The sequence below is a fragment of the Phyllobates terribilis genome, unplaced genomic scaffold (assembly GCF_046119375.1).
Source record: "Phyllobates terribilis strain yellow unplaced genomic scaffold, ASM4611937v1 Scaffold_4__5_contigs__length_816908805, whole genome shotgun sequence".
In the NCBI taxonomy this organism is placed as follows: Eukaryota; Metazoa; Chordata; class Amphibia; order Anura; family Dendrobatidae; genus Phyllobates; species Phyllobates terribilis.
The window spans coordinates 757,836,791-757,849,116 of NW_027362764.1; the positions used below are offsets into that span (position 1 = coordinate 757,836,791).

The 12,326-nt window shown below is 40.6% G+C and overlaps 1 protein-coding gene across 2 annotated transcripts in view; it reads right to left on the reverse strand.

The window, feature by feature from the left end:
- ADCY8 (adenylate cyclase 8) overlaps window positions 1–12,326 on the reverse strand; it is a 395,464-nt gene that overhangs the window by 126,058 nt on the left and 257,080 nt on the right. For both annotated transcript variants that reach the window (XM_073679897.1, XM_073679896.1), the window contains exons 5-7: window positions 6,320–6,447; window positions 4,534–4,692; window positions 2,164–2,434 (exon numbers count right to left, since the gene is read on the reverse strand). In XM_073679897.1, the coding sequence (XP_073535998.1) occupies window positions 2,164–2,434; window positions 4,534–4,692; window positions 6,320–6,447 (558 nt within the window). The remainder of the gene's footprint in view (window positions 1–2,163; window positions 2,435–4,533; window positions 4,693–6,319; window positions 6,448–12,326) is intronic.

Consider the following 12,326-nt stretch of genomic DNA (forward strand, 5'->3'; position numbering starts at 1 on the left):
TGAGTAGAAGGTACAGAAGAAGCAGATATTATATGAGAAGGTGCAGAAGAAACAGATATTATATGAGAATATACAGAAGAAGCAGATATTATATGAGGAGAAGATGCAGAAGAAGCAGATATTATATGAGAATATACAGAAGAAGCAGATATTATATGAGGAGAAGGTGCAGAAGAAGCACATATTATATGAGAATATACAGAAGAAGCAGATATTATATGAGGAGAAGGTGCAGAAGAAGCAGATATATGAGGAGAAGGTACAGAAGAAACAGATATTATATGAGAATATACAGAAGAAGCAGATATTATATGAGAAGGTGCAGAAGAAGCAGATATATGAAGAGAAAATATAGAAGAAGTAGATATTATATGAGGAGAAGATACAAAAGAGGCAGATATTATATGAGAATATCCAGAAGAAGCAGATATTATATGAGAAGATACGGAAGATGCAGATATTATATGAGGAGAAGATACAGAAGAAGCAGATATTATATGAGGACAATATAGAGAAGAAGCAGATATATGAGGAGAAGATGCAGAAGAAACAAATATTACATGACAAGAAGGTACAGAAGAAGCAGATATTATATGAGAAGGTGCAGAAGAAGCAGATATATGAGGAGGAGATACAGAAGAAGCAGATATTATGTGATAAGGAGATACAGAAGAAGCAGATATTATATGAGAATATACAGAAGAAGCAGATATTATATGAGAATATACAGAAGAAGCAGATATTATATGAGAAGATGTTGTAAAAGATGCAGAACAATAAGATATACGAAGAGCACCTAAATGGGAAGAAAATGATAGATGGGGACAAGAAATGGAAGACAAGAAGCAAATATTGTATGAGAAGATGAAGAAAAAGAGATTATGTGAGAAGATACAAACGATAAAGATATATGAGAAGATTCAGTAGATGAAAATATTAGATGTAGAAGATGCAGATATATGAGGAAATTATATAGAAGTATGTATGTGGAGCAGATATTGTAAAAAAAGGATAAGACAGAGTGGAAAAAAAACAGGAAGATAGGCAGTAGAAGCAATAAAAAAAACTTAAACTAGATTTTTTTTACTTAATTGTTAGAGTTGATGACACTGTAATGGATGAATGTGGAACAAAATTACTTAGGCTACTTCAAAGCATAAGCAATTTAATGGTTTTCTGAAACTTTAATATGTCAAATTATGGGATCAGTGGTGGGTCTCATTCTTGCCACCCCCACCGATCAGCTGATCCAAGTGGCACAGTGCTGTATTGTGTAGTGGCCATGAATGGTACTGCAAACTCTTAATAATAACGTCCCGGAAAAAAAAGACCCTTTAAGTATGATGTATTTTTGTCATATTTTTAGATTTGGAGATGTTATAGCTAATAAAGTCTCAAAATAACTTTCTCAACCTTTTATAATATCATAATGGCTCAGGTGAAATCTATCTCACCTATCTACCAAAACTAACATTATCAGGGTTCATCTTACAAAGCAGGGATCACAGTCTAAACTTCTATAACGAGGGCCAATAATATAACAATTGGGTCAAAGGGCCTTTCTCTAAATGGAAGAGATGATAATTTTGCCCCAGAAATGGGCAGGACACTACATCCCACTCTATTGAGGGTCTTCAAAGAAAATAACATCCCATAAATTCTACCCCTAAAACTACTCCCCATGAGTTCGGTTGTCTGATAGCATGGTTCTATCTGTTCTCGTATGCGATTTTCATAAATATTATAATGGTTGCATAATGAGGTTGACTTTCCTACAGGGTTAACCTAGAATATAGGTCTTTTAGTTCATGCACCATTGCATGCACTTTGCATATCCATCTGCCTTAAGAGAGGAGAGGGTGGGAAGCACCAAGAAGACAATTTACATACAATCGTACATCCAGTAGGTTCGATCTATCGTCCCATAACATGTTTATTTCATCCCTTCTAAAGGAGAGTTCATTTTGATCCCTATGGTTGGCATTTGCTTCTAATGATACATTCGGTAGGTTAATTCTGCCCTCAAGAGGGTTTTGCATAATCACTTGATGTTTCATGTTAGAGAAAAGGTTAAAGATGGATGCGTTCCCTCTGAGGCTTCTATTACTGAGGTCCGCTCAAGCATGCCTTATACTCGGTGACATTAGATAAAGTTTGACTTACATTCTGCTTGCCAACGATGTTATCGAATGGAAGTTCTGGGCTCCAAGACCCTTCGGTAAAAGTTGCGCCGCTGTTTCTCCTGTCTGTCGGACTCACGGCTTCTTTCACTATATCTTCTGGGAGCGTCAGAAGGTTCTCGTCAGGTTGTTTTATCAGGTAGGTCTCAATATTATGTTTCCTCAAAAACTCATTTCTTTCCTTGCCGTGGCCTTCTTCCACATTGTAATCCCCATTAAGGCAGTCAAGAGAAGCTTTTGATATATGAATTCTCCTTTAAGGAGCAAATAAAAGAAATGTTAGAGAGGAAGTTTATATGGAAGAAAAATATACATCACAATTTAGAAGAAATTTAAAGTTATAAATGAGTTCAACCTTAATTTTGTTTGTTTGTTGGGTGAAGTTAAGTTACCATCTTTCTAAAGAAATGGCGATAATTTCTAGATTGGTGGGGATCCGACCACTAGAACCTGCACCGAATGGCAGAATGGGGCACTCTGACTCCATTTAGACTGGAACTGCAGTGCGCATGCTCAACCGGTACTCCATTCATTCCCTATGGGGCTGCCGGAGAGAGCTGGGCGAATGTAGCCCCATAGGGTAGTGTTCCCCAACTGCGGTCCTCAAAAGCCACCAACAGGTCATGTTTTCAGGATTTCCTTAGTATTGCCCAGGTGATAATAGCATCACCTGGACAGGCAAGAATTCCATCACCTGGGCAATACTAAGAAAATCCTTAAAACATGACCTGTTAGTGGCTTTTGAGGACTGCAATTGGGGAACACTGCCTTAGGGCATGCGCATCTCCACTCCATTCTAAAGTGTATTAAAAGTGTACTGTTGGGGATACATTTTTCCAATTCTACAAGTTGGTGCAGGAACCAATGGTCTGCCCCCCATCATCAATACTTAAGTTATCACCTATCCTGTGGATAGGAGATAACGTACCTTCACTGGACAACTCCTTTAAGGGTTCAAATGTCATGTGGACAAAATCAACACATTATCACAAAGTGCAAGCAAAACCTTCAATAGGCTGCAAGTCACATCACAGCCATTGGTTTGCCACATATAGCATAAACATCTCCCAACAGACTCCCACAAAAATCATGTTTTTTCCAAAGATAGTCATCTCACGACATCATGCAGGAGAGTCTTCCGATAACAAAAAAGTCTTTCACCTGGACCTACGGTGATCAATGAGCTAGTTTCAGTTGGAAACAACCCCTTTAAATATTAATCGTGGTGCCCATTACTTTTGGAGAAACTTGGAAAATGAACAACTTTTTGAACTAAATTCTCGAATTCGTTCTACTGCTTCTTAGCTTCAACCAGATTTTAACACAGATGAGGCTCCAACTACATCTAGTTCTATTAGGGCAGAACTGAACTATTTAGGAAGAAGTCTACAAAGCATCTGACGTCCCGTTTTCCACCTACATGTCCTATAAGTATTTCTCACTGAAATAACACGTACCTATTAGTGTCTGTATGGCAAGTACGTATTTTTTTTCTTGCAGACCAAATACACACAAAAAATTGAGATATGTCCATTTTTTATCTGAGTCACGGAGTCTATCTATGAGTGGGTGAATATCACAGACAGGGCTCGGATGCCACGTGTGTACAATCCGAGTGCTGTCTATTTGCAATGCGTAGGAGAAGCTTTCCAATTTTTTTTACCAAAGGAGAAAACCACTGATGGTAAAAACACTGAACAAACATTGATAAAAATCTGATCCAAAACACTGATGAAAATCTGTAAATTTTTGCAAATGAAAAAAAATCACAGACATCTAAATGAGGCGTTACAATGGTGGACATAGAGGATGGGGAGCAAAAATAAAAATCATGAGCAATAGAAGATTACATTTTCTTGACTTGAGTACTTTTCATCTTCTTTGCTTGCCAGCACTGTAGGACCCATTGGGATAATATCCCGAGGCAGGTTCTCATTACCCCATTAACATAGGACCTTAAGATCCATGAAGGGTCTGCTTCTTTCTGGAAGCCACATGACAGCAGCATGAAGGTTCACCCTTGTCGAAATAGATGCCAAATGACAGAATAAGATACCTAGAGAAGACGGATCACTTAGTAGAACTGAATCTAAGGCCGGCCATACACATTAGATGGCATGACCAGAAGATGCTTTGTCCGGTCGTTCAGCCGACAGCCAGCTCAGTCAACTCTCCCATTCACAGGAGCGCTCGAGTGTTCTCTATGAGAAAACCACCTAATGACACATTGACGGGTAGCTTATCTCCGGGAAAACAATTCAATCAGCAGTATGAAATCGGACATGTTCGATTGACATCTCTTCCGATGATCAGTTGGCCTGGCGATCAGTAGGTCTGACAATTCATTCCTTACCCTGGTATTCCGCCTGATTCCAACTTATTTGCAATATCCACATCCCAGGACCAAACATCAAATTGCCATTTCCTAAGTCCCAGTACTCCGCATAAGACTGAACCGGAGTGGATTCCAATCCTCATGTCAATGTCATGTTTCGTTCTCGATCGTACATATCTGTAATCCAAGAGAAACGTAAAAAAAAAAAAAGCATAAATAATCAACAAACAAGTCATTAAAATTGTTCTCATCTACTGGTTCAAACCAAACGAACCAAACCTTTTTGAAAAGAGTTGAATCTATTTGTGTTCCCATGTCTAGCTAGTAGTTCCCAAGAAATTGGAAGATTGATTGTTTCGCTGTATATATGTAACACCCTTGTAAAAACTGTAGTTGGAAATTTTCAACCTCATGGCGCTCATTCGCCCAAAAAGTGGATAATCCAGTGTGGAACCCAATTTGGCTTCTTCTTCTGCCTAGCATAATGTGATCATTGTACAGAGATACTCCAAATAGGTGCCCCATGACCCTCCACCAGATCTGGGACAGAGCACTCCTCCTGGGAGGTTCTTATATCATTGTACAGAGATACTCCAAATAGGTGCCCCAAGACCCTCCACCAGATCTGGGACAGAGTACTCCTCCTGGGAGGTTCTCATATCATTGTATACAGATACTCCAAATAGGTGCCCCATGACCCTCCACCAGATCTGGGACAGAGCACTCCTCCTGGGAGGTTCTCATATCATTGTATACAGATACTCCAAATAGGTGCCCCATGACCCTCCACCAGATCTGGGACAGAGTACTCCTCCTGGGAGGTTCTCATATCATTGTATATAGATACTCCAAATAGGTGCCCCATGACCCTCCACCAGATCTGGGACAGAGTACTCCTCCTGGGAGGTTCTCATATCATTGTATATAGATACTCCAAATAGGTGCCCCATGACCCTCCACCAGATCTGGGACAGAGCACTCCTCCTCGGAGGTTCTCATATCATTGTATATAGATACTCCAAATAGGTGCCCCATGACCCTCAACCAGATCTGGGACAGAGTACTCCTCCTGGGAGGTTCTCATATCATTGTATATAGATACTCCAAATAGGTGCCCAACGACCCTCCACGAGATCTGAGCCAGAGTACTCCTCCTGGGAGGTTCACATAGAAAAAAAATAGCCATTAACGCTACTGATTCTCTGTGCAGTCCTAAACTAATGTGCTATACTATGATTTACTAAGAATATCAAGTCAACTTGAAGTTCTGTTACCAATATGGTCTCGGGACTTCTGGGTGTAACTATGGAGGGTGCACAGGTAGCAGTTGTACCTGGGCTTAAAAGGTCCACACAGTCAGCACTGTTGCCTTTTAGTAAATGTTTTATCTTTCCCAGTGTTTTATTTCCCAGCTACATTGCTCAGTACTGTTGTATAGTGTCCTCCATGATGTCGTTACTTCTGAAAATGTGATCCAGGAGAGCAGGAAACTCTCGTATCTGTGTATGCACTGCCTGGGTGGAATCATATCAGCTTGTGTCCACCCACTAGCTCAGAGACAACTGAGAATTACAGACAGAGCTCGCAGAGGCAAACACTACAGGTCATATAATGGGCAGATATAGTATTAGTCCTCAAGTACACACAAGAACAGCTTATTCTCATATGTTACGTGAAATGACAGGTACACGGTAAGATAATATCGACCGGCCTATGGGACAGACTTGTTTCCAAATGTTATACTTTTGAGCTCTGAAAACAAATTTCACCTTGTGCACAAAGCAAGTAAGAAATGCACAATTACCTAATAGTCTTGATCATGCTGAGTCCCATTTCAACGCAGCAATGTGCGTGGTCTTGACGCGGCTCCGGAAGGCCAGACACACAATAATAGCAATCACCCAGGATCTTAATTCTAAGGCAGTGATGTTCCTAAAATAGAGAGAATATAAATAAAAAGTGATACTGCAATTAAATAACGGCACGAGCACCAATAATAAATATAGGTCCACACACGGGAGTACATAAATTCTTTGTGGACTTATTCTGCATATTACATGAATAGCTCACTACATATTTTATGCTTAAAACCCATTTTTTGTAAAAAAAAAAGTTTATTTTACAATTTTTTTTTTACTGTGATAAAAAATGGCTTCTGCAGGGGTAAAGCTATTAGCACCGCCACCAAGGAGCTGAAAGAAGGAACTTATTCAAATTAGTAAAAAAACTACAGAACTGTCTGGTTAAAAACAAGCCTAGCTTGCCAATGTGAGGAGACTTTTAAGCATTGCAATGCTCCTCTGGGAAATGAATTATGCAAATTGCCTCTTAAGAGATGAAGAGGACTAAAACTCAAGTGCCACCTATTGGGAGTAGCAATCCTAAAAGTCAATATCGATCCTTTAACGAGTCTTGCCACATGACTTAGGATAAAAACCAAACCAGAATCTCAATTTGAAGACACTGTGTTTCAGGGTGCTGCCCCTCATCCATGCAAAGTGTAAGATCTAGTTTGGCTTGGCAAGGTGAGAGGTATTTGACCGAGATCCAAGTGTTAATGTTTCTCCTTATGGAGAGTGACATGCCAAGCCTGGCTTGTCAATGTGAGGAGACTTTTCAGCCTTGCAATGTTCCTCTGGGAAATTAAATATGCAAATTGCCTCTTCAGAGAGGAAGAGGACTAGAACTCCAGAGGAGTACTGAAAGGCTTAAAAGTCTCCTCACATTGGCAAGCCAGGCTTAGCATAGTACTCGGATCCCTGTAAGTGAATTATCTGAGCCGGGCAGAAATAGAGAGAGAATTTTTCAGTACTCTGGAAAAATGCTCAAGTTTGCTATTCAATTCCATTATGATTGCTATTCGAGTCAAGCACATTCGAGAGTCTGACGTGCTTGATTCCAGTACTGAGCACTCAAGCATTACAGTGCTCAATCAACACTACTTCCCATGAATCTGTGAAAGGTCATAATGCAATTTCTAAACAATTTGTAGGCCATCTTTCTACAGTGAGAAAAATTATTCACAAGTGGAAAACATTTGAGACTCTTGACAATCTTGCCAGATGTGGACATCCCAGGAAATTCACCACAAAGTTAGGCTGCGCAATAAACAGAGAAATTGAAAAAAAAAAATATCCAAGAGCTACAGCTCAGACACTAAAGGTCACACCATGTTAACTGCTCAAGTTCATGACAGAAATGAGAAAAAGACTGAACAAGTATGGCTTGTCTGGAAGGGTTGACGGTAGAAAAACTCTTCTTTCTAAAAATGACATAGCAGAACGGCTGAAGTTAATATAGTGTCATCTGAACAAACCACAAGACTTCTAGAACAATGTCCTTAGAACAGACGAGACCAAAGTGGAGATGTTTGGTCATAATTAATGTTGAACGAATTTGTTTGGCATTTCAAATTCGGGTTCGTGTTCGGGGTTCCGGCTTGTTCGCGCCAAAAAATGGGCTCCGCCCACGAACATCTCTGATTTGCCACGCTGTCACGCAGATAAAATCTGCGTGACAGTGTGGCAAATCAGGGATGTTCATGGGCGCAGCCGATTTTTTGGCACGAACAAGCCGGAACCCCAAACACGAATCTGAATTTGAAATGCCGAACAAATTCGCTCAACACTAGTCATAATTTTCTCTGCATGGTGATGAAAACCAAACAGCAAATCAGCTCAAAAAGCCCATACCGACTGTCAGGCATGGTGATAGATGGGTGATGATTTGGACTTGTTTTGCAGCTCAGGACCTGGGCATCTTGCAGTCATTGATCATGAACTCCTCAGTATACTAAAGTATTCAACAGTCAAATGTGAGGCCAACCATCTAAAAGCTAAAGCTTGGCCGAAACTGGGTCATGTAACAGGACAATTATGTCAAGCACAAGAGAAAATCTACATTAAAATGGCTGGAAAAGAAAAGAATCAAAGGGATGCAATCGTCCCGACATGTTCGGACCTCAACCCAATAGAAATGTTGCAGCGGAATCAAAAAAGAGGTCAATCAACGCTGTAAAGAAGAGCCAGACAAAATTCCTCCAGAATGGAGTGAGAGCCTGATATAGTCATACAGAAAACCATTACATCAATGTTTTGCTGCTAAAGGTAGTTCTACAAGCTATTGATTCACGGGTTGTACTTAACACTGCTCCTTCATTTTGGCCTAGTTTTTGTTACTCTATCATAAAATAAGTAGCATAAATAAGCATTTTCAAAAAAAGCGAAAGAAGGTAAACTGCAAAATTCATAACTATTTTTTATTTTTTTTTACAAAGCATCTGCCTTGTACCAAAACCTGGACATTGTAAGATAAAAAAAAACTAATTAAAAAAATAAGACATATGATTTATTTCCAGCAACTATTTTAATAACATTGTGTTTCCCCGATGACAATTCTCTCCATCAGATCATTACATTGTAATATTTAAAAAAAGAAAGAAAAGCACGAGGTCCCATACAGCGATGAATCCATTTCAGCTGTGACCGATCGGCTTAATGACTCCATTCGGCTGGAATATATTATTTATGCGCAGCACTGAAAAGATAAACAGTGATTCTCTCTACGTGACGACCGCAGTCGAGGGAGACGTCTGTAATGATACCAGTAAATTGACTACCAGAGACGCAATGTGCACAAAACCATTAGGAGAAGTATTTGTTCTGCGGAAAACAAACTTATTTAACTAAAACGGATCCTAATTAGGAAAGCTTCATTAATAATGTTAGAAAAACACAAAATGTAATTCCTTCTGTTACTTTAATTCCTCGCCTGGTTTGTGTTCTGGACAGACTAATTATTTCCAGGCAATTGATAAAAGAAAATTATAAAAAGTTAGAAAAAAAAGTCATCAAAGGGGTATCCCATCTAGGACATTTAATGAGGTTCTCTGCCCAAATCATAAATGTGCAAGAGTCTGCCCCCGCTCCAGTTTTGCCCGTCCAATGATCTCTGCTGGGCCAAAATCAGTGACGTCACCAACCACAAATGACCTAACCGAAGCGGCCACAGGATGCAGAGTCAGAAGTGGCCAATCAGCATCTTCAGCGGTGGTCAGGTACATCACAGTCCTCATTTTTAGAAAGAAGAGTTTTTCTGTCTCCAACCCTTCCGGAAAAGCCATACTTGTTCAGTATTCAAATTGCACTATCATGAACTTGAACATTTAACATGATGTGGCCTTTAGAGTCTGAGCTGTAGCTCTTGGATTTTTGGAGTGACAGCGCTGGTGCGGCGAGCCCAGGGAGTGGATTGCAAGTTTGAGTATTCCTTCTTTTATTGTTTTATCCCTATAGCTTCCATGTGGCAAATATAACATTTGAGTGGAGAACCCCTTTACAACATAGGAACAGGGTATGTCATAAATATGGTTGCATCTGTGCCGAGAACAGAGCCCTGGGTGCCAATGATCTTGTAGCTTATGGGTTCCGATGCAAAATCTCCAACAGGGTCCCAACTATCATGGGTCTTTATTGGGATTTGTCTTATCATATTGAGAACGGGAACTTTTTGAGCCCTCTAGGCTCCAGGTCCCTGGTGCTACTACAACCCCGGCACCTATTATAGTTACACCCTAGAGGGGTCCATGCGTGCATAGCAACTTTTCCTTTACTGGCAGAGCATGCATTTCTTTCTATGGAGTTCTGAAATTTTTTGAGCACTCATAGAAGTGAATGGAGAGAGCCATGCATGCTAAACAACCCCTCCTTTCTCAGAAGTACATTTTCATGTATTTTATTTGCTTTTATAACACCAATAATTCCACATGGCTTTCCTAACTGTCCCCATTGGGGCTCACAATATAAATTCCCTATCAGTATGTCTTTGGAGTGTAGGAGGAAACCGGAGAACCTGGAAGAAACCCACGCAAACATGGGGAGAACATACAAACTCCTTGCAGATGTTGTCCTTGGTAAGATTTGAACCCCAGGGCTGCAAGACTACAGTTCTAACCACTGAGCCACCTGCCTTTTTATGGAGTTCGGCAATATTCTGAGCACTCATAGAAACTAATGGAGGGAGCTGTGCGTGTACAACAACCTCTTCTTTTCTGGCTTCAGTGTGTCCGGGATGCAGTTACTGACGGCTCAGCCGTCCAATTTGGTACAAGGGTTTGCTGAAGCTGTCAGTACTTTGATTGACAGCTCAGCCGTCCAATTTGGTACAAGGGTGTGCTGGAACTGTCAGTACTTTGATTGACAGTTCAGTGTCCAGTCTGGTGCAGGGGCGTGCTGAGTGTGTTGATTGATAACTTGGCTGTCCAATCTGAGACTGGGAGGCGCTGCCTGTCTCCAGGTGTTCATTGTGCCAGGAGATTGCTTGGCTACTTAACTGGGCTGTTACTCCCAGACCTCTGCCAGAAGTACATTCAGCTAAGTGTGGTATGGCTCTCTGTGCCTTAAGTTTTGTTTGTTGATCTTTCGTTGCCTGACCTTGGCCCTTGTTCTTTCTGACCATCCGTCTGTTTAACCCCTTTGTTCTGATCCACTATCTTCCTGGTATTTTGACCTCGGACTGCTACCTCGGACGCCTTTGTCTTTTCCCTTTCCTTATGAAGTACCCTCCTGACTTTTTACCTCAGACTCCTTGCTAATTCCGACTCATGGCTTGTCAATTGAGAAGTGACTCAGAGTCACACCGGGCAGCACATGCCTTTCTAGGAAGTTCTGCAATTTTCTGAGCGCTCGTAGAAATGATTGGAAATTAATTAGCAACTTTCTAGGAAGGTATGTAAGTTTCTGAGCATTGATGCAAATGAATGGAGACATAGATGCATGCGCCTCCACCTCTTCATTCCTGGCAGTACGTCCCTGGGCAGTGTTCACGAGATAGATGGAGGTCTCAGTGGTGGGATCTAAGCAGGTCAAAGCTTGCCCAATTTTTGTGCTAAATACCTCAGTTTTATAGGTTTAGTCTATATAGCAGTAATTCAGTTTACATTTCATATATTCAATGTTTGCAAATATCTTGGAGCACACAAAAGTACACCTTGTCATGGCTGGTGGGCACCCACAAAATGGCCAGTTTGTGATCTAAGTACCTGAAATTGTTATAAATTGGTCCTGCTCTGTCCTTATTTACATCGAGGTCGGCTGACACATGCTAAGGTTTTTATACTATAGATAGGAGGGTCCCGATTGGGTACACCTTGTCGCACTGGGATGTTTTTTACGCTTATTTTGATCGAAGTAGTGTTAACTAAGTGCCCTATGTTATTTACATGTACTATTACTAGTTACTTACAATAGGATATATGGTCATTTTGTTTTTTTCTCTTGGATTTTGTCTGTGAATTAGCCACAGTGTGAACGTACTCTTACACATTGCACGTAAACCAACTTATGTTCAGGCTCAATTCTTTGGTTTTTCTCAAATTTTTATAAGTATAGCCTATATGGCAGTAATGCAGTTCAAACTTCATATATTGAATATTTGCACACACCTTGACGCACACAATGTGCTGCTACATTTCCTTGAATGTACATATAAAATAAATATCTCCTGACAGAGTGTCACAATTTTTTTTTTTTCAAAGCTAGTCATTTTCTGCCATTCATCTTAGGATGTTCGATCCAGGAGGTAAGATAAAGAATGATACATGTATACGGTGCTAGGTTTTATCACTCAGGTCAGAAAAACTGTTACGCAAGCAGGTAGTGCACATGGTTCGTGGACCCACTGTGCCAGGCTTACCTAGGAGGGACATAGCTAAGTGGCTACCTGGTGTTCACTGGAGCTCCTGATGGTGGAGTCAGGCTTCAGCTGCAGGTAGTCTCCAGGTATCACTCCTAGGTAGTCCCCGGTACTGCATC